Raw genomic sequence first — 22,797 nt, 5'->3', positions numbered from 1 at the left:
ACATGACCTTATGAAACGTTGAAACTAATTTGCAAGCTACTTTTGTAGCAATGTGTTGTAAAACAAGTGTCTTATGAAACACAGTCCAGACACTGGCTCTTGCTATCTTGCCATAACTGATTTGACAGAGAAATATCAGCTAGATAGGATAGCCAGATGCAGCTATTACCAAGCAATGCGTACTAGCTGCTGTCATCGCAGACTTTAGCCTACACATAGAACTGAATTAGCTGACCATCCTGAGGTGGCGAGTCAGTCAGAAAGGGAGAAGTCCTCAACTTCAAAACTTTGTTCTTTCCATTGCAAAGCTAGCTTAGCTTACCTTGCTGTACTCACTACTGGCCTTTGTTGTGATTGAATGGCAAAGACACATCCAAGAAACACCCAAGTCAAACCACACCTCCAAGACAACACTCGTTTGTCTTCAGCCACTAGCATTTCTAATGAGCATTGATGAAAAACAAGGCCAAATCAGGAAGTGCAGTCACCCTCTAGTACAAATGATAAAATGTATATTGATGTTGCCACCCTTGAAAGCTAGGAGGAAGAGAAGCATGTAAAGGACTAGTGGAGCCCCGTTGAATTAAAGATTGAACAAAAATACTCTCTTTACAGGGCATGAGAGCAGAGCGGCAGTATGAACGGCCTGTTTGCACACATCCCCAGGAGGCTAGACTCAAGCTCCTCTCCTGTTATGAGGAAGACATCTCTTCTCTTCTAAAAGAGCTAAAGCGGGTTCTTTTAATAGAGAAAGTACATGTAAGGGTAGTGAGCTTTACCGACAGTCGGATAGCATGGCGGGAAATCTCTGCAGTGGAGAGTGGGTGAGCTCTAGGCGGACTTCATGATGACCCATCTCACTACAGAGAACAGGCACCAATTATTCGGCAGAGATGGGTGGAGAAGATACACTGTACAAAGCTGAAGCCTTCGCATGGCATCTGTGCAATTCTAGCTTTGTGGCCATCAGGGTCAAAGTTCACACAGCAAACAACCTCAGGGGATTTATTTTTTAATCACCTCGTTAGACAATATGTCTTTGTTTAAAATGGTTTTAAAATAGACCATTCAATAGTTAGCTTGTTTTAATATGTTACCCATCCATTAGCCTTTTTAGTACAGTATATAAACAGGGACTAGTAGTTTAAATGAATCACCATTACTGCCGACTGTGAATGAAGAATGTGTTTGAGTTGCCGTTGCGATTATGAATACTTTTGGCATTCCCCCCCCCCACAGTATTGTGGATTCATTCCCATCTTGCTGTCATAGGCCACACGGATGGTGACTGCTGTGCGTGTGAGTGTGTCTGACTTTCTGTCTGTCTGGGACTGGCGCCTCATGTTTGGAGGCATACTGTATATGTGTTGCCCTTTCCCAGCCCTATGGAGCCCTGCTTAGACTGGGAGACAGGGCGACTGGGGAAGACTGACCTCTGTGATAACTCAGACAGAGGACATGTAAAGGACAGCAGAGAAACACTCTCTATCCACCCCCCCTCCAAGGAAATGTTCCCTGTTCTCATGGGACTTCATCTCCTCATTGGGTCCCTGCTCACGCAAGCTGGATTACTGCGAGGGATCGGAATACTTATGAGGTTGACTGCTGCTCCACTCACAGCGCTGGGATATGGATTCCCTTTCTCCTGTGAGTCCTGTCACTGCTACACTATATCAAACAACACACAACAAAGACAACATCAGCCAAGAGGAATTTTGAGTAAAAATAGTTTTTTATTATAATCAGAATTATTGCTGATGTTGGAGTATCACAGAAAATGCTATTTACATTCAACTGAGTGCTAATGATGATAACTGCTAACAATGATCTTTGTAAACATTTATTATGACACTTTTTAGTCACCAGAGAGGAGTTGATATTGAAGACAAAATAATTTTATGAAGTTCAAAATGACAAGCAAATTCAGCATAAATACAGTCAATGCAGTCAATTGAAGCTCTATCATGTCTTCAGGCTAATAAGTAGTAACTACTGTATATTAGTCAATAGATTGAAAGCCAGAAAAGCCTTCATTATAGGCCATGCTGTTCTATTGGTGCTATTGTATAGAGTACCACAGTCATAATACCAATAAAACCTAGCGGTCAAACAGGGAAATGGTCCCGATAGTTTTTCCACATAGGAGAATTTAAAAACACTTAAAATAATGGTTGGTGTTTCATGTAGGCTTACCCTGGTGTGACGTTTGGATAACCGTGTAAATCTCTCGAGGACAAGGTGACTTTTACCAATATATTTGCCTGTATTTACACCCCAAAAATGAAAGCTAACTAGCTGCTAATGTGGCTATAATAAAGAACTACAAATGCCATGATGATCTGGATGAGGTAAGAATCTTTGGATTAACAATCTAATATTAGGTAAATGTAGTAATTAATACATTGGCAACATTTCTGTAAATGGACAATTCTGTGAACGGTCATGTGCAAGTTTTAAATTGACACAATACGTGTTAGCAAAGGTGTCAGCTAGAGATGATGTGCAGTAGCTTGCAGGGATTTGTAGTTTTGCATGATGTCTACTTTGACGCTAAGTAGCATTTTCGAATCTGAGAGTAAATAGAGCCGAATATAATTATAAAAGTCACCTTGTCCCAGAGAGATTTACATGGTTATCCAAACGTCACGCTAGGGTAAGCATACACAAAACAAATCCCTTATTTTAAGTGTTTCTAAAATCCCCTATGGGAAAATGAAGGGTGAAAGAACCATTGGAACCATTTCCCTGTTTGACTGCTACGTTTTATGGGTATTATGACACCTCCACTGTGGGGCTCTATAGTAGTATGGTGTGTGATTCTGTATCAAACACCTTTACAGATCATACAACATAGGACACCTAATGAACAAACTGATCGTTTCCTCATACAATTTGTGTGATGCGACGATCATTTAACCTTGTGAAATTGATTTGTCAAACAAATGCCTAGCTTACCCCTTTATTGAGCAAACAACTTCATAAAATGACCTAAAAATAAGTAATTTAGGTACCTTATGGTCTCTGTTTTTAACATTATGCCCGGGCCAAACCTTCCGTGAGGGTTAAGCAGTAATCAGGTGGCTGGTGGTCAGTGGTGGTTAGTGGATCGGCCGGTTCCGCCCTGCCACTGGAACACTGGGTATTTTTGGGATCACCATTCTGTAATATGCATGATTTGACCCTGGGTGAGGTTATAGATTAATGTCTTCTAGTTCTAAATATGCAGATTAGTAGCATACAATATGCAGATTAGACAGATTAATTGTGCTGAACATGTGAAAGATAGAAATCCTCACATCATCAGTTCTTCACTTCGTGTTACTCTCCATATAGCCTTATTATATCTGTGATCTTTTCTAATGTGTCTGTGACTTTGAGCCTTCAGTGCTTTACAGCTAAGGCCTGCCCACTCACATTTGTGTGCCAGTCACATTTGTGTTGCAAACATATTTGTCACAGGTGCCTTGTGCCCTTTCTTATTTGATCATTGCATTCCCTTAGATACTGTCCATGTGCATTGCCTACATGAGATGCCAGAAATCCTTCAAAATCTGTATACTGTACAGCACCCTAGTACAGTACGCTGGCAGGTTTAGGGTCATGAAATATTGTGTAAATGAGGTGCGGGTGGGTTGCGGGTAGGTTGAATAAAGAGAAAACAATGCATTAAAAATCCATAAATGTATAATTCTTGTGCAATTCATATCTATAGGCTACATTTAGTTTTTTCTTTAATTATTTGTATTTGGCATTAGCCTAACCTAAGCTCGCCGAATACACGCTAATTGTCAAACACTTTTGGGAACTTGGGCAGAATAAGTTTGTCAATCCACTGAGGCAAAAAGAACAATGTCAGAGTTTAATTCAATAAGAGAATAGCTGTGAAATATACTGTATTAGCCTTAACTGATGTACAGTGGCAAGAAAAATTATGTGAACCCTTTGGAAATACCTAGATTTCTGCATAAATTGGTCATAAAATTTTATCTGATCTTCATCTAGGTCACAACAATAGACAATCACAGTCTGCTTAAACTATCACACACAAACAATTATACGTTTTAATGTCTTTATTGAACACACCATGTAAACATTCACAGTGCAGGGTGGAAAAAGTATGTGAACCCTTGGATTTAATAATTGGTTGACCCTCCTTTGGCAGCAATAACCTCAACCAAACATTTTCTGTAGTGTGGATCAGGCCTGCACAACGGTCAAGATGAATTTTGGACCATTCCTCTTTACAAAACTGTTTCAGTTCAGCAATATTCTTGGGATGTTTGGTGTAAACTGCTCTCTTGATGTCATGCCACAGCATCTCAATTCGGGTTGAGGTTAGGACTCTGACTGGGCCACTCCAGAAGGCACATTTTCTTCTGTTGAAGCCATTCTGTTGTTGATTTACTTATGTGTTTTAGGTCGTTGTCCTGTTGCATTACCCAGCTTCTGTTGAGCTTCAATTGGCATACAGATAGCCTAACATTCTCCTGTAAAAAGTCTCGATAAACTTGGGAATTCATTTTTCTGTCGATAATAGCAAGCTGTCCAGGCCCTGAGGCAGCAAAGCAGCCCCAAACCATGATGCTCCCTGCACCATACTTTGCAGTTGGGATGAGGTTTTGATGTTGGTGTGCTGTGCCTTTTTTTCTCCACACATAGTGTCGTGTTCCTTCCAAACAACTCAACAGTAGTTTCATCTGTCCACAGAATATTTTGCCAGTAGCACTGTGGAACATCCAGGTGCACTTTTGCAAACGTCAGATGTGCAGCAATGGCTTTTTTGGACAGCAGTGGCTTCTTCCGTGGTGTCCTCCCATGAACACCATTCTTGTTTAGTGTTTTACGTATCGTATACTCATCAACAGAGATGTTAGCATGTTCCAGAGATGTCTGTAAGTCTTTAGCTGACACTCTAGGATTCTTAACCTCACTGAGCATTCTGCGCTGTGCTCTTGCAGTCATCTTTGCAGGACGGCCACTCCTAGAGAGTAGCAACAGTGCTGAACTTTCTCAATTTATAGACAATTTGTCTTATCGTGGACTGATGAACCTCAAGGCTTTTAGAGATACTTTTGTAACACTTTCCAGCTTTATGCAAGTCAACAATTCTTAATCTTAGGTCTTCTGGGATCTCTTTTGTTCAAGGCATGGTTCACCTCAGGCAATGCTTCTTGTGAATAGCAAACTCAAATTTTGTGAGTGTTTTTTATAGGGTAAGGCAGCTCTAACCAACATCTCCAATCTCGTCTCATTGATTGGACTCCAGGTTAGCTGACTCCTGGCTCCAGTTAGCTTTTGGAGAAGTCATTAGCCTAGGGGTTCACATACTTTTTCCAATCTACACTGTGAATGTTTAAATACAGACAAGAAATATACTATAATTTGTGTGTTATTGGTTTAAGCATACTATGTTTGTCTATTGTTGTGACTTAGATGAAGATCCAATCAAATTTGATGACCAATTTATACAGAAATCCAGGTAATTCCAAAGCGTTCACATACCTTTTCTTGCCACTGTATGTCTGGACCATTCAGACCACATCGACTTCCTATGTGAATTAGATTGGATCAACCATGCATGACCCCATTTGCAACGGATGCACAGTGAGCATTCTATTGACATTGCTTGAAATGTATTAGCCTGGACGTACCCTTGCACACATTTGTATTGTTGCCCTGGACAAACTCAACTCATTGAGGGCTTGATGATTAGTTTACATTTACATTACATTTTTTACATTTTAGTCATTTAGCAGACGCTCTTATCCAGAGCGACTTACAGTGGTGAATGCATACATTTCATACATTTTTTTCCCGTACTGGTCCCCCGTTTATAAAGCCATTTTTATATCAGCAGATAGCACAAAGTGGTATACAGAAACCCAGCCTAAAACCCCAAACAGCCAAACAATGCAGATGTTGAAGCACTTCATTGTAGAAGCGCTACAAATGGAAAAACATGTGGTGTTTTTTATTATAGGAATAAGGAATCTAAAAAATTGTTGTGGCAAAAGGCTTTAATGATCTCTGTTCCTATGTGACACCTTTAACCGGAGGTCTTTCCTTGATGGGCTACTACACTGTATCATTTTGTCAAAACGGTGTGGCTTTCCTATGACATCATGTGACCTTTTCATCATATTTTCCTCAGGTCTTTTTGGTTATTGTTGTTCATATTGGTCTTCATTTTGAGGAAATGCACAGTTTATTTATATTCACATAACAAAATGTATTCCCTTTTTTTTTGGACTACTGGTAAATAGGCTACATGCGATGTAAAAAAAAATTGTTACTTTGTAAAGTTATTCAAGCAATATCTGTGTTTGAATATAACACTTGTCTTGCTTCATTGAAGGTTTTACACACGTATCATTATAATTATTTAATGTGCAAGGTAGCTATCATTTTGTCATTATTTCAACAAGTGTGATTTCATTTCAGGTAGTTGAATGGAAGGACACCTCATATTTCATATTTGACTCATCCTACCAGTCAACGATGTGACAGTCAACAGAGGTTGTAATTAACACTTGCTGCCCCTTAAATTACCATTATTTCCCATTAAAACGCCACTGTGGACATGTATCAAAAAGAGGACGTATGAAATGTGGGGCTTTTTTAGTCATGTTTGCAAATGTCAAGTAATTTGTAGTTCTTCTCACAACGTACATGGGATCCTGTAATATGACTCCCCTGTAGCCTGCTCCACGAGATTAGAGGGCGCTGCTATGTAATGTGAAAATACAGTATATTTGACTCTTACAATAACACAAATGCTACATTCAACCTCTAAAGTGTGTTGAAATGAATATCCCTAAGTTCACTCAACACTGCCATCTAGTGTTCATGCTAGACAGATACAAAGTGTCTGTACAGCCTTCTAGAACCAGTGATGCCAATTTAGTAATTTTGTTGCTAGATTTAGCAACTTTTCAGAGTACCCTAGCAACTTTTTTTTCAAACAGCACCTAGCAACAAATGTAGCTACTTTTAAAAATGTACTTGGAACTTTTAGCAACTTTTGAAAAGTGACAAACGCTAAAACGCATTTTCCCTCTAATTGACACAAAAACGATTTTCTTTGTCACACACTCAGTCACAACACACGCGCCTGGCTGCAAAAGTGCATTGTGAGTGACGTCAGCAGCAGGCGCTCAGCTCGTCCACAGGCAGCAGCAATTTCAGCAAATTGCAAATCATTGTTGGCTGACTGCAGCAGCAGTAGTATGCGTTCGACGAGACAAACCCAATGAATATAGTTGGTCACAAATGTTTGATCTTGAACAGAACTTACAACATCAATCAACATGTCTCAATCAAAATTGCACAGCCAGAAGTACAGAAAAGAGTGGGAGTCTGTACCTGAATTTAAAGGGTGGCTGAAGCCAGTAATTGGGGATGATTGACGGGCATACTGTGTGTACTGCAAATCAGATATGCATGCAAAAATGTATGACATCAAAAAACATTGTGCTACAGCAAAACATATAAATAAATCAAAACCCTACAACCCCACAACGCAGTCTACATTACGGAGGTGGGTTAAAGTGGATAACTGCAGAAGCTACTATGGCAATGGCCATTGCGGAGCATTGTTCGCTGCTAGCATGCCACCATTTAGGTATGGCTTGCCAAGCTGCCTTTTCAGATTCTGTGGCAGCAACAAACTTCCAAATGCATCGCACCAAGTGCACAGAGGGAGTACTGGCTCCTTATTTTCTCAAAAGGGTAACATCAGATGTGGGGGATGAAAAGTTCACTCTCCTTTTGGATGAGTCCACTGATGTCAGTGTCTCGAAATACCTGGGTGTGGTGATTCGGTATTTCAGTGCTAAAGAACCGTTGTGTCCACATTTCTCGGGCTGGTTGAATTGGAGGGGGGCGACGCCAGATCAATAGTAAAGGCGGTAGTTGAGTTTCTTGAGAAGTGTAACCTTACAAAAGAGAATCTTCAGGGTATTGGCACTGATAATGTGTCCGTGATGACTGGGGTGCACAAGATTTTAAAGGAAGAATGTGCATTGCCCAATTTGGTACTCATCCGCTGTGTGCCATTCTTTACAATTGGCAGTCAGTGTAGCATCCAAAGAAACCATTTACAAGATGACAAGTCTGTATACAATTCCTGGAAGCTGAACATGTCTCAGTTCTTCTATGGCCTGCATACTCACCAGACATGTCACCCATTGAGTATGTTTGGGATGCTCTGGATTGACGTGTACGACAGTGTATTCCAGTTACCGACAATATCCAGCAACTTCATACAGCCATTGAAGAGGAGTGGGAAAACATTCCACAGGCCACAATCAACAGCCTGATCAACTCTATCTGAAGATGTTGTGTCGCACTACAATTGGAAAATGGTGGTCACACCAGATACTGACCGGTTTTCTGATCCACGCCCCTATGTTTGTTTTTTACGATATCTGTAACCAACAGGTGCATATCTGTATTCCCAGTCATGTGAAATCCATAGATAAGGGCCTAATGAATTTATTTCAATTGACCGATTTCCTTTTATGAACTGTAACTCAGTAAAATCTTTGAAATAATGGCCCGGAACGGAGCGAATAGAATGGCATCAAATACATGGAAACCATGGGTTTGTTGTATTTAATACCAGTCCACTCATTACACTCCAGCCATTACCACAAGTCAATCCTCCCCAATTAAGGTGCCACCAACATCCTGTGAAAGTCAACCGCTTCAGCAGTGTGTGCCACCGGGAAGCGATGGTGACAATGATCGGCTACATGACTGCTATTTGTCAATCCATAAGACTTTTCTTATTTATTTTATTTTTATATATGATAAACTTACATGTTGTACGGACCTCATTTTTATTTTTCCCATAAAAGCAGATGATTTATTTCCCTTTATGTGTGTGAAACTAATAAACAAAAATGTGGGATTTTGTCATATACAGTATGCGAAAACGTGAAAAATGTTGTCTAACGTTAGTAGTAGCTAGTAGCCTAGTCAAGGATGTGTCCGTGCAATTTTGGCACTTGACATTTTGTTACAGACCAACAGAACAAATAAACCTTGAATTTGTAGGTTTAAAATATCCCTCTAGTGGCCAGGATTGACCTATTTTAACATGAAGAAGTACCAGAATATAATCAGTACCACCTGTTGAGGTTAGCATAGGACTAACGTGTGCAATGTTATCTGATGGGACCAGCTACAATTTAGTGGTCTTGTATTTGTTCCTTTGAAACATCAGTTCTTCAATGTTCAGAAATAAAAACTATAGGCTGGACAGCACCTCCTACTGGAGACTTGATCTATCTATAGCTATCCATTTAGTCTTACATCCAAGGTTTTAACCAAACCCAACCCTGCATAGCTTTGATATTTGTCACTGACTAGTACCAATGTGCTATCGTGAGAATAACAATTGGGGAATCTCTTAATAACTAAATATAGTCACTGCTGCATTCAAAGTCACTCCCAAAGATAGGTTTACCAGAGCAAATGAAATGTAACCATACTTTATATATCATATATCATCAATGAGACTATTTAGGCCTAATAGCATTTGCAAAGTCATCAACATCTTTTGTTTCAATTCAACCCAGGGTTAAACTGAAAATAAACAATACATATAGGCCTAGGGTTTCAAGCTTTGGTTGATTTCTAATGTAATCGTCAAGTTAACCATTAATATGTTGGATTAACGTCTCCATCTCAACCAAAATCTAAATTGAAGAATATGACTAAATCAAATCAAATTGTATTTAAAGTGCAATTAACGTTTCATTTTACTTAGTCCTATTCTTTAACTTAGAGATGGAGACGTGAATCCAACATATAAATTATTAATTTGAAGACAAACTTGATATTGAATTGTGTTTAGTTGTCAACGCAACCCAATATCAACATTTGAAGGAGATGTATCTTCTGCTTGAACAGTTCCATCTGTGCCACTGACTTAGTCTGGCTTTACTTCCAGTTTGTCTACAAAGTAATAATTGATATGCTGAATTAACGTCTCCATTGCGTTGACAGCCAAACACAATTGAATATCACTTTTGCAATACAGTAAATAGCTTATTAACCAAGTATTTATTCAACCTGACAATGATTAACACAGCCATGGCCACAGTTTGAGGTTATGTAATCATAGAAAGTGTGCATGTTCAAGATAGCATGCAAAGGTCGCAGGTCTGTGGAGATCTTCACAATTTCCATAATAACCTGTGCAGAATCTAGAAGAGCTTTGATCACTTGTGATTTTAATGTCATCTCAACTGCAACCTAGGTCATTTGGTTGTGCTATTAGATGAAGCATAGTGATAACACATTTAGTTGTTGTATAAATACAAAATATCTGACATTGTATTCCTCTTTTGAACTTTGTTGTGCTTTTAGATGGTTGAAATAACACATTGGGAATTGAACAAACTTCAGGCTGACTTTTTGAGTGGGTGAATAGAGGTTGAAATCTCACTTATTAAGTCTCTTACAAATATTACCCACATTTCCACATTATAATGACATGGTGTGTCCAGTGGGTGGTTATGTACAGAAGGCTTTAAGTAGCAGCTGGAATATAATCATTATAAGGCATGTAAACAATTTCCAATATGCTGTAAAGGTTATGCTTGGCTGATCAAAATGATACTTTAATAACATAAGCTATAACAACATAGCGCTATACGAATACAAAGAACAGCGAGCCTGTGAGGGCTCTGTTTTCCAATAAGGCCATGCAAGTAGCCCAGTGAACACCGATTAAGGATTTATCATGCCAAATGATGATGTCAGCTCAACTTATTTTCCTACACATATCCCAAGGGTCAGCTGGCGGTGAGATTTGCCTCCTTACTTTCTTGAGCAAGGTAAATATTCATCTGTGCAAACAAGTGTGAGTGGCAGTCAAAGGGCCGGCACCACAATATGGGAGAAAATATGGCTTTAGTTTCCCTCTGTAAAAACAGGGAGGAACAGGGAATCTGTTCTTCCCTGTGACTGTGTACTCCTATAGGAGACACTCCATGTTTGCCTGTCAGGGAGACGAACGAGAAACATGGGCTGCTCAGAAGGGTCAGGGAGCGGTTTGAAATCCTCCTTTGTGCTCCTAGTCTAGCTGTGTTGGAGACAATACGGATAATGAGAGAGGAATTTGGCGTGGAGCAGAGTGCACACACAGGGGAAGCAACTCGCCCAAGCTCAGGAGCCCAACCAGCTGTCTGGGCTTTTGTCTCTAAGGGCTCTGACTACAGGCATGCATGGGAAATGATTGATATCACTGCTACACTCTGTCTGTAGACTACAGTACCGAACAACTTACACTCCCTAAAAATGTGGTCCTGCTGTGAGAGCCATCATATCGTATATCTACTGTTTTAGTGTAACGTTGTACCATGAATTTATATATTTCCTTTATGTTCTGTTCTTTTTGGTGAAGAGGTCTATTGTAGCCTGTAGGTCTATGTTCCCACATTACTGATCTCTAATAAGTGTATACAAAACATGGCCTCTGCATTGTCGATTCGGGTGTTTTTCAGTTTCCATTGTTAGCTTATTGTTGCCTATCAACTCGACGGGAGGTATTCGATAATGAGCATGCTACTGCTTTATCTTTCTCTGAAGCACAGTGTTATGTTCAGTCATAGATTGCTACTCTCCCAGAGACTTCAATGTAGTGTTTTTTTCTGGGGTATTTTTATTTGGTTGCCAAGAGATAAAATGTATTATCGATGTACAAGATGCATTTTCTTAGTTGCTAAGGTGTGACCGTGCTGATGCTTTATGTCCTCAATAAGTGAGCAATTATCAGACATCTCTCTCAGCATGGCATTGAGTTTGTATCCAGGAGCCAGGAACAAATGGATATCATACTGTAGGCTATACATGGGAGTCCAGGTGTCCTTCAATGATCCTTATCTAGTGGTCATCTGATCTTAGATGTGTCTGAGGCTGAACTCCTTCACCATTCTGTTTCAGAACCACTTGATAAAGGGTTGATGTAGATTGATGTAGGTTGGCATAGAAGTAGAATTACTAGTAATTATATTTTTAGAAATGTATTTCTAGGGTTGGCCTAATGTTATGTTCACGGTGGTCCTTAAAATCATGAATAAATACAATGAAATGTTTTGTTGTTCAGAACAGGTGAAAGTCAACTTGTGTATTGTCACATTTATATGGATGCATAGTGAGGGAAAAAAGTATTTGATCCCCTGCTGATTTTGTACGTTTGCCCACTGACAAAGAAATGATCAATCTATAATTTTAATGGTAGGTTTATTTGAACAGTGAGAGACAGAATAACAACAAAAAATCCAGAAAAACGCATGTCATAAATGTTATAAATTGATTTGCATTTTAATGAGGGAAATAAGTATTTGACCCCCTCTCAATCAGAAAGATTTCTGGCTCCCAGGTGTCTTTTATACAGGTAACGAGCTGAGATTAGGAGCACACTCTTAAAGGGAGTGCTCCTAATCTCAGTTTGTTACCTGTATAAAAGACACCTGTCCACAGAAGCAATCAATCAATCAGATTCCAAACTCTCCACCATGGCCAAGACCAAAGAGCTCCCTAAGGATGTCAGGGACAAGATTGTAGACCTACACAAGGCTGGAATGGGCTACAAGACCATCGCCAAGCAGCTTGGTGAGAAGGTGACAACAGTTGGTGCGATTATTCGCAAATGGAAGAAACACAAAAGAACTGTCAATCTCCCTCAGCCTGGGGCTCCATGCAAGATCTCACCTCGTGGAGTTGCAATGATCATGAGAACGGTGAGGAATCAGCCCAGAACTACACGGGAGGATCTTGTCAATGATTTCGAGGCAGCTGGGACCATAGTCACCAAGAAAACAATTGGTAACACTACGCCGTGAAGGACTGAAATCCTGCAGCGCCCGCAAGGTCCCCCTGCTCAAGAAAGCACATATACATGCCCGTCTGAAGATTGCCATTGAACATCTGAATGATTCAGAGGACAACTGGGTGAAAGTGTTGTGGTCAGATGAGACCAAAATGGAGCTCTTTGGCATCAACTCAACTCGCCGTGTTTGGAGGAGGAGGAATGCTGCCTATGACCCCAAGAACACCATCTCCACCGTCAAACATGGAGGTGGAAACATTATGCTTTGGGGGTGTTTTTCTGCTAAGGGGACAGGACAACTTCACCGCATCAAAGGGACGATGGACAGGGCCATGTACCGTCAAATCTTGGGTGAGAACCTCCTTCCCTCAGCCAGGGCATCAAAAATGGGTTGTGGATGGGTATTCCAGCATGACAATGACCCAAAACACATGGCCAAGGCAACAAAGGAGTGGCTCAAGAAGAAGCACATTAAGGTCCTGGAGTGGCCTAGCCAGTCTCCAGACCTTAATCCCATAGAAAATCTGTGGAGGGAGCTGAAGGTTCGAGTTGCCAAACGTCAGCCTCGAAACCTTAATGACTTGGAGAAGATCTGCAAAGAGGAGTGGGACAAAATCCCTCCTGAGATGTGTGCAAACCTGGTGGCCAACTACAAGAAACGTCTGACCTCTGTGATTGCCAACAAGGGGTTTTCCACCAAGTAGTAAGTCATGTTTTGCAGAGGGGTCAAATACTTATTTCCCTCATTAAAATGCAAATGAATTTATAACATTTTTGACATGTGTTTTTCTGGATTTTTTTGTTGTTATTTCTGTCTCTCACTGTTCAAATAAACCTACCATTAAAATTATAGACTGATAATTTCTTTGTCAGTGGGCAAAAGTACAAAATCAGCATGGGATCAAATACTTTTTTCCCTCACTGTATGGTTCATCAATGTAATAACAATACCAACTCACGCCCCTTGCCTTGTAGGAGGAGGGACTTCTCAACTTCCATGCGCTGAATAATTGCAACAAGTCCCATGGTTGAAGGAGCAGACGTGGATGGAGAAGCCCCTTGCGCGGCACACGTGGATGGGAATATATGTGGCAACCTGTTGATAACGGATTTATGACAATGGATAACTTTGTAGGAGTACAATGACAAAAGTGACAATAGACACATTGAAAGAAGATCTTGCCGACGGCGAAGACAGAGTAATAGGCTACTGCATTCCCATGGAATTCAAACTTTTAGGATAGTGGTAACAAATTTGCTAACTTTTATCTAGTAACGCTTCGGTGGCCTACCGAGTCACACGTTTCTGTAAATGTGAAACAATATCAGAAATAATACAAATGGCACTGCGCAGTGAAACAATAGTCCTACAAAGCAAATACTTTCGTTATTATCCATGATAAAACAATATGAACACATAACAGGTGTTTTCAGAGTAGTCAAGAGCAGACTTATTGGAATACATAATAACTGTCAAACGTGCAAATAACTGGTCGGTAGGTAACCATTCACCAAGAAGAAGCCTATTTGAAATGGTCTACACTTGCTTTATTTACTGGGAAGAGATCACTTGGAAGATAATTCAATTAAAGTCTCAGTTCAGAATGAAACTGCTGAACTTACTTTGCGTTGTTGTCGGGTTGTGGAGGACATGCCTGACGACCGGAAACTGCCGGAACCTCTCCATTGACAGCTGTCATTGCTCCTCCGAGAGGTCCAAGAAGTTGGGCAGACAAACGTTCCGGGTGAAAGTGGTGTGTGATGGTGTGGAATTACTGGACACTCTACAACCCAGTTTCTTACCCAACAAAACAGTTTCCCTGTGAGTATGGGTGGGTGGGTGGGGGGGTTAGATCAGCTTCAGTATTGCAGATAGATTGTGGCTTCCATCATTGTAATTGTCTGCATCATTTCCAATCTCTCATATATTTTTTTGTAAATATATATTTTTAAATATATTTTTCTTTATTGTTTTCCCCTAACCCTACCATCCCTCCCTTGTTTGGAGTAAATTAATGGACAACAGCACTTAGGCATCTACTTCCAGCTTATACATACAATATACATTTCACGCACACAGTATATTTTACAATAGTTCTCTTTTGTTTGTTTTAGTCCAATCCTTCAGCTCCACTCAACCACTCCCATCTGTCTCTATTTCTCAAAAGTTCTGAACCTTTCTATTCTCATAGATTCTACATATTGTACATAAAAAAAATTTTTTTGCTAAGAGTATTATTGATAGATTGACTATGACTTTTTAAATCACCCATCAGTGCTATTTGCAGAGCGGGACATAACTTGGCAGGGGGTCTGGGGGTTCTCCCATTTTTGGGGGGCATCTAAAGCACATTTCCTGCATCTAATATGACTCATGTCCCTTCTAGTTGTCTCTATTTAGATCAACAAAAAGTAAGCATAAATGCCCACAGTCATCAAGCTAGGTAAGAGATGATTAAATTTGTTTAAGTGATTGATAAGACTGAACTAGATCCATGATAATTCAATCATCAATATGGTGTTGCACCTTTAACTAATAGCTTAACAAATGAACAACTCTTACAAATAAAGTACAAAGACTTAACATTTGATTGTCTTTAAGACATCCTCTATATCAAATTTCAGCCAGATCGCCCAGCCAACCCGAGCCGCCTACACGCCCAACCCCCAACAGTCTAGTCAATAACTCAACTCTTTCTCCAACACATCATCCTTCCCATCTTTTTTTATGTCTCAAGGGAAAGGTTTGGAAAACAAAAGTTGAATGAAAACACACATACACATTAACACACGGAAACAGTACACCCTCCATATAATTCATATCGTAGGCCTAATACTACTGTAGAGCTCTTTTTACTTGCACACAATGTAGCTGGGACATCCCGTCGTGCCTCTCGGGGTCCACGGCCCTGTAGCGCCCCAACCCAACACAAATCACTCAGCTTTAGGATCTTACTGAAACATTCATTATTGGTTTCAGGTGTGTTAGGCCAAGGCCAGAGTGACAACAGTACAGCAGACTCCCAGGGCCAGGACTGAGCAGCCCAGCAGCTAGGAATTGCCTAAATGTGACCGACCGGCTCAATTCGGTCTTATTTAACAACATTTGAAACACTGTTTTTTTACATTGGATAAAAGTAGAGACTCTGAGCTAGAAAATTGTATATCATACACTACAGTTGAGCAACAATGGGGAAGTAATTCTGCTTTGAAAGTTGATAAACTTGTAACCTCACTTTTGAGAAAATGGCCCTTGATTGATTTGGTACACCTACTGGATGGCTCTTCTTTGTCTACACCCATTCCGCATCGTTCACACCCCCTAAAGCTTTAGCCCCACCCATCTCTTTAACCTCTTACATCTAGACGTTCCGCTAGCGGAACACCTGCTCCAATATCCAATGATAGGCGTGGCGCGAATTACAAATTCCTCAAAAATACTAAAACTTCAATTTTTCAAACATATGACTATTTCACAGCATTTTAAAGACAAGACTCTCCTTTATCTAACCACACTGTCCGATTTCAAAAAGGCTTTACAGCGAAAGCAAAACATTAGATTATGTCAGCAGAGTACCCAGCCAGAAATAATCAGACACCCATTTTTCAAGCTAGCATATAATGTCACAAAAACCCAGATGACAGCTAAATGCAGCACTAACCTTTGATGATCTTCATCAGATGACACACCTAGGACATTATGTTATACAATACATGCATGTTTTGTTCAATCAAGTTCATATTTATATCAAAAAACAGCTTTTTACATTAGCATGTGACGTTCAGAACTAGCATACCCCCCGCAAACTTCCGGAGGAATTTGCTAACAATTTACTAAATTACTCACGATAAACGTTCACAAAAAGCATAACAATTATTTTAAGAATTATAGATACAGAACTCCTCTATGCACTCGATATGTCCGATTTTAAAATAGCTTTTTGGTGAAAGCACATTTTGCAATATTCTAAGTACATAGCCCGGCATCACAGGGCTAGCTATTTAGACACCCGGCAAGTTTAGCACTCACCAATATCAGATTTACTATTATAAAAGTTTGATTACCTTTTGTTGTCTTCGTCAGAATGCACTCCCAGGACTGCTACTTCAATAACAAATGTTGGTTTGGTCCAAAATAATCCATCGTTATATCCAAATTGCGGTGTTTTGTTCGTGCGTTCCAGACACTATCTGAAAGGGTAAATAAGGGTCGTGCGCATGGCGCAATTCGTGACAAAAAAAATCGAAATATTCCATTACCGTACTTCGAAGCATGTCAACCGCTGTTTAAAATCCATTTTTATGCAATTTTTCTCGTAAAAAAGCGATAATATTCTGACCGGGAATGTCCATTTAGCTAAACAGAGGAAAGTAAACAAAGCTTTCGGTCGATGCGGGCACGAGCCTGAGTCTCACAGTACTGTAACCAGCCACTACCCAAACGCGCTACTTTTTTTCAGCCAGAGCCTGCAAAGCCACGATTCAGCTTTTTACCGCCTTCTGAGACCCTATGGCAGCCGTAGGAAGTGTCACGGGACAGCTAAGTTCCTCACTCTTCAATAAACAGAGACAAGAAGAACGACACCTTGTCAGACAGGCCACTTCCTGCATGAAATCTTCTCAGGTTTTTGCCTGCCATATGAGTTCTGTTATACTCACAGACACCATTCAAACAGTTTTAGAAACGTTGGAGTGTTTTCTATCCAAAGCCAATAATTATATGCATATTCTAGTTACTGGACAGGAGTAGTAACCAGATTAAATCGGGTATGTTTTTTATCCAGCCGTGAAAATACTGCCCCCTAGCCATAACAGGTTAAGGATTCATATGTGAGGCCATGTACTAAACAACCAAAGATTTCAAGACTAAAGGCTGGTTTATACTATGGGTTCGTAAATTTAATCTGGAGTGCCAAATTACATTTTTTGTATTCAACCATATTCCCAGTCACCCTGCCATGGTTAAATGCGGTGGTTTGCATTTTCAGTTTTGCGCGAATGCTGTAATCTATCCACGGTTTCTGATTTGGGTAGGTTTTAATAGTCGCAGTGGGAACAACCGCCGCTATACACTTCCTGATGAACTCAGTCACTGTATCAGTGTATACGTCGATGTTATTCACAGGGGCTACCGGGAACATATCCCTGTCTGCGTGATCAAAACAATCTTGAAGCATGGATTCCGATTGGTCAGACCAGCGTCGAATAGACCTTAGCACGGGCAATTCCTGTTTGAGTTCCTGCCTTTAGAAAGGGATGAGCAAAATGGAGTCATTATTTGATTAGCCGAAGGGAGGCATCCCGTAAATTAGAGTAGCAGTGGTCGATTGTTTTAGCAGTGCGAGTATTATAGTCATTGTGTTGATAGAACTTCGGTACCGCTCTGATATCCAAAAGTACTTTCCGGCTGTATGTAATAACACAAAAAACTTTCTGGGCTAATAATGTAAGAAATAAAAAATAAAAAAATAAATACTGCAAAGTTGCTTAGGAGCTAGAAGCAGCTGCCATATCTGTTGGCGCAATCTTTCCAGTAGGGTTGATCCGAGTGTTCTGACCTAACAACAGCAGTCAAGCACCCAAGCTACCTGGCTAATGTTGGCTAGCTTTCTAGCTACTTACAGACACAAATGAGAGAACAGCTCACTCTGACCACTTTACTCGCCCAAGCAGAGCTGGTTAGGCTGTTTTTATGTTATCCAGAGTGTTGGTGACTGCAACTGTGCTGCTTGCAACAATTTAATTACGTGTTTTTGTCAACGTTTACTGACACCGGCCATATTCAGCGGGTGTTGAGCGTTTGTAAATTTGTCAGTTATTCTGCTCTGGCACACTCAGATGAGAGTGCGCTTAAATCTGAGTAGATAACCAGAACAAATTTACCAGCTACGTCTATCGACAGTTGTCGCAGTGACATCATGATCATTCTATTGAAATGGTTACTCGCATAGTCTTTTGTTTAGACATGTAGCTAGCTAGCTAAACAATGAACCATAATCCCAATTTATAATGTTACTACCCTGCATGAATCTGCAGGTTACTAACCAACCAGGTTCAATGTTAGCTAGCTAACATTAGGCTATAACTAGCAATGCAAATGGAAAATAATATACTTACACAGATCATACACGTAATGTTAGCTAGCAAGGAGCCAGCTAAAGTTAGCTAGCTAGCTAAAAGTACACATTAACTTGAAATGAAAACAACGTTGTGACAAAATTAGAAATGTGTAGTATCTGAAAATGTAGCTAGCTAGACTATCTTAGCTCTATACATGGCTGGATGCTTCCCCCTCTCCTTTATTGGTGCCTTGGTTGGTCTTAGTTTGAAGATGTAATCCGGAGACAGGTGTTTTATACAACAGCCTTCTGTGTCTTCTCTTTTTTTGACTCCCTCTGCATATTTGCAATCAAACGCCAGAATTTTCTCCATCTCCTTAGCTATCATACTCTAATTCCACTGATTTTCAAAACTCAGTCCTCCAGAAAGTGGAGAGTTTGGAAGTAGTTTGGAACCACCAAGACTCTTCCTGAGCTGGCCGCCCGGCCAAACTGAGCAATCAGGGGAGAAGGGCCTTGGTCAGGGAGGTGACCAAGAACCCGATGGTCACTCTGACATAGTTCCTCTGTGGAGATGGGAGAACCTTCCAGAAGGACAACCATCTCTGCAGCACTCCATCAATCAGGGCTTTATAGTAGAGTGGCCAGACGGAAGCAACACATCAGTTAAAGGCACATGACAGCCCGCTTGGAGTTTGCCAAAAGGCACCTAAAGGACTCTCAGACCATGAGAAACAAGATTCTCTGGTCTGATGAAACCAAGATAGAACTCGTTGGCCTGAATGACAAGCATCACTTTTGTAGGAAATCTGGCACAATCCCTAAGGTGAAGCATGGTTGTGGCAGAATCCTGGTGTGGGGATGTTTTCCAGCAGCAGGGACTGGGAGACTAGTCAGGATCAAGGGAAATATGAACAGAGAAAAGTACAAAGAGATCCTTCATGAAAACCTGCTCCAGAGTGCTCAGGACCTGAGACTGGGGCGAAGGTTCACCTTCCAACAGGACAACGACACTAAACACACAGCCAAGACAATGCAGGAGTGGCTTCCGGTCAAGTCTCTAATTGTCCTTGAGTGGCCCAGCCAGAACCCATGCTTGATCCCGATCGAATATCTTTGGAGAGACTTGAAAAAGCTCTAGTTATCTGATAGATAACTAGAGGCTAGAGCTGACCTGGCTGTGGCAGCTACTCACTAGCGTAGCTTATTCATTCACCTCAGTCGAGAGGGGATGAAACATTAGCTAACGTTACATGTCAGTAACAATACTACCTCAGTACTGCAAATAAACACTAGTTGAGTTTTTTTTCTGCTACATCAGTTTCCTTGCCAGCTACATTAGTGAACTAAAGAGTAGGCAGTTTCTGTTTTGCTAATTTTTACAACTCGGTGAGAGAGCGCAACACGTACACACTGAACCATGCTCAACTCTCCTGTGCTGGTACAGCCAGCCTTCCAGAAGCTTTGCCTTCTCACAGCCTGTCAGAATCCAGTCAAATAGACGCTCCAAACAGCCTACCTAACTGCTCGGAGGCGGCCGGATGGTCGTAAAGCACACCGCAGCCGCATTTCGTATCACATTCCAATTTCAGAAAGTTGGGGGGACAATAGAGCTATCATAGAGCTATCCTCGAACTAGGCCCATCTCCCGGCTAGCTGAAGAGATTCCATCAAGAAATCCCTGGGCATCAATACCTCTTCTGCCGATTGGCCTGGACCCTTTGCTGCCGACACGGAGCCCCACCGATCCATCACGACTGGTCTACCAACGTAACCCTCCGAGGGGTTTCTGTCCCGAAGCAAGCACCAGTTAGCCTGGAGCTAGCCTCGAGCTAGGCCCTTCTCCCAGCTAGACAAAGAATTCCATCAGATAATTCCTGGGCTTCAATACCTCTTCTACCAATTGGCCTGGACCCTTTGCTGCCAACACGGAGCCCCACCGATCCATCACAACTGGTCTGCCAACGTAACCGTCCGAGGGGGGTTTCAACAAACTCTTGTTGCGAAGTCCCCCTGAGGCCCATTTGCTAGCCTGCTGCTAGCCCCGGCCTGCTAGCTGTCTGAATCGCCGTGCCTCCTGCTCGCCTAGCTATTCACTGGACCCTATGATCACTCGGCTACACATCCCTCTCCCTAATGTCAATATGCATTGTCTATTGCTGTTTTGGTTAGTAATATTTGCCTTATTTCACTGTAGAGCCTCCAGCCCTGCTCAATATGCCTTAGCTAGCCCTTATGTTCCATCCCCCACACATGCGGTGACCGCACCTGGCTTAAATGGTGCCTCTAGAGAAAAAAACCTCTCTCATCGTCACTCTATGCCTAGGCTTACCTCCACCGTACTCACATCCTACCATACCCTTGTCAGTTCATTATGCCTTGAATCTATTCCTCCGCGCCCAGAAACCTGCTCCAAACTCACTGGACGACCAGTTCTTTTAGCCTTTAGCCGTACTCTTATCGTACTCCTCCTTTGTTCCTCTGGTGATGTAGAGGTTAACCCAGGCCCTGCAGCCCCCAGCATCACTCCCATTCCCCAGGCGCTCTCATTTGTTGACTTCTGTAACCGTAAAAGCATTGGTTTCATGCATGTTAACATTAGAAGCCTCCTCCCTAAGTTTGTTTTATTCACTGCTTTAGCACACTCTGCCAACCCGGATGTCCTAGCCGTGTCTGAATCCAGGTTTAGGAAGCCACCAAAAATCCTGACATTTTCAGACAAGATAGAACTGCCAAAGGGGGCGGAGTTGCAATCTACTGTAGAGATAGCCTGCAGAGTTCTGTCATATCAAATCAAATTGTATTTGTCACATGCAGATGTTAATGCGAGTGTAGCAAAATGCTTGTGCTTATAGTTCCGACCATGCAGTAATATTTTACAAATAATCTAACAATTTCACAACATCTACCTTATACACACAAGTGTAAAGGAATGAATAAGAATATCTACTTAAAAATATATATGGCCGAACGGCATAGGCAAGATGCAGTAGATGGTATAGAGTACAGTATATACATATGAGATGAGTAGTGTAGGGTATGTAAACATTATATAAAGTAGCATAGTTTAAAGTTACTAGAGATTGAGTCAGTATGATGGCAGCAGCCACTCAATGTTAGTGATGGCTGTTTAACAGTCTGATGGCCTTGAGATAGAAGATGTTTTTCAGTCTCTCGGTCCCAGCTTTGATGCACCTGTACTGACCTCTCCTTCTGGATGATAGCGGGGTGAACAGGCAGTGGCTTGGGTGGTTGTTGTCCTTGATGATCTTTTTGGCCTTCTTGTGACATTGGGTGGTGTAGGTGTCCTGGAGAGCAGGTAGTTTGCCCCCGGTGATGCGTTGTGCAGACCTCACTACCCTCTGTAGAGCCTTATGGTTGTGGGCGGAGCAGTTGCCCTACCAGGCGGTGATACAGCCCGACAGGATGCTCTCGATTGTGCATCTGTAAAAGTTTGTGTTTTTGGTCACAAGCCAAATTTCTTCAGCCTCCTGAGGTTGAAGAGGTGCTGTTGCGCCTTCTTCACCACGCTGTCTGTGTGGGTGGACCATTTCAGTTTGTCTGTGATGTGTATGCCGAGGAACTTAAATCTTTCCACCTTCTCTACTACTGTCCAATCGATGTAGATATGGGGGTGCTCCCTCTGCTGTTTCCTGAAGTCCACGATCATCTCCTTTGTTTTGTTGACGTTGAGTGTGAGGGCCCTCACTCTGAGTGCATGGCCACGCAGTCATGGGTGAAACAGGGAGTACAGGAGAGGGCTGAGAACGCACCCTTGTGGGGCCCCAGTGTTGAGGATCAGCAGGGTAGAGATGTTGTTTCCTACCCTCACCACCTGGGGGCGGCCCGTCAGGAAGTCAAGGACCCAGTTGCACAGGGCGGGGTCGAGACCCAGGG

The 22,797-nt window shown here is 41.5% G+C and overlaps 1 protein-coding gene and 1 long non-coding RNA gene across 2 annotated transcripts in view; one reads left to right on the top strand and one right to left on the bottom strand.

The window, feature by feature from the left end:
* Positions 1–1,248: 1,248 nt before the first annotated feature.
* On the bottom strand, positions 1,249–14,586 carry LOC106576782 (uncharacterized). The gene is made up of 4 exons (XR_001322013.2): positions 14,465–14,586; positions 13,801–13,937; positions 3,012–3,159; positions 1,249–1,668 (listed from the first exon to the last, which is right to left on the bottom strand). It is a non-coding gene; the product is annotated as an uncharacterized lncRNA (long non-coding RNA).
* LOC106576780 (adhesion G protein-coupled receptor A3-like) overlaps positions 13,931–22,797 on the top strand; it is a 167,569-nt gene continuing 158,702 nt past the window's right edge. Inside the window, exon 1 of the mRNA XM_014154178.2 lies at positions 13,931–14,663. Coding sequence (XP_014009653.2) covers positions 14,374–14,663 — 290 coding nt within the window. The 5' untranslated portion in view covers positions 13,931–14,373. The remainder of the gene's footprint in view (positions 14,664–22,797) is intronic.

The sequence above is a fragment of the Salmo salar genome, chromosome ssa18 (assembly GCF_905237065.1).
Source record: "Salmo salar chromosome ssa18, Ssal_v3.1, whole genome shotgun sequence".
NCBI classification, from domain to species: domain Eukaryota; kingdom Metazoa; phylum Chordata; class Actinopteri; order Salmoniformes; family Salmonidae; genus Salmo; species Salmo salar.
This window is presented reverse-complemented; position numbering and strand designations above follow the sequence as displayed.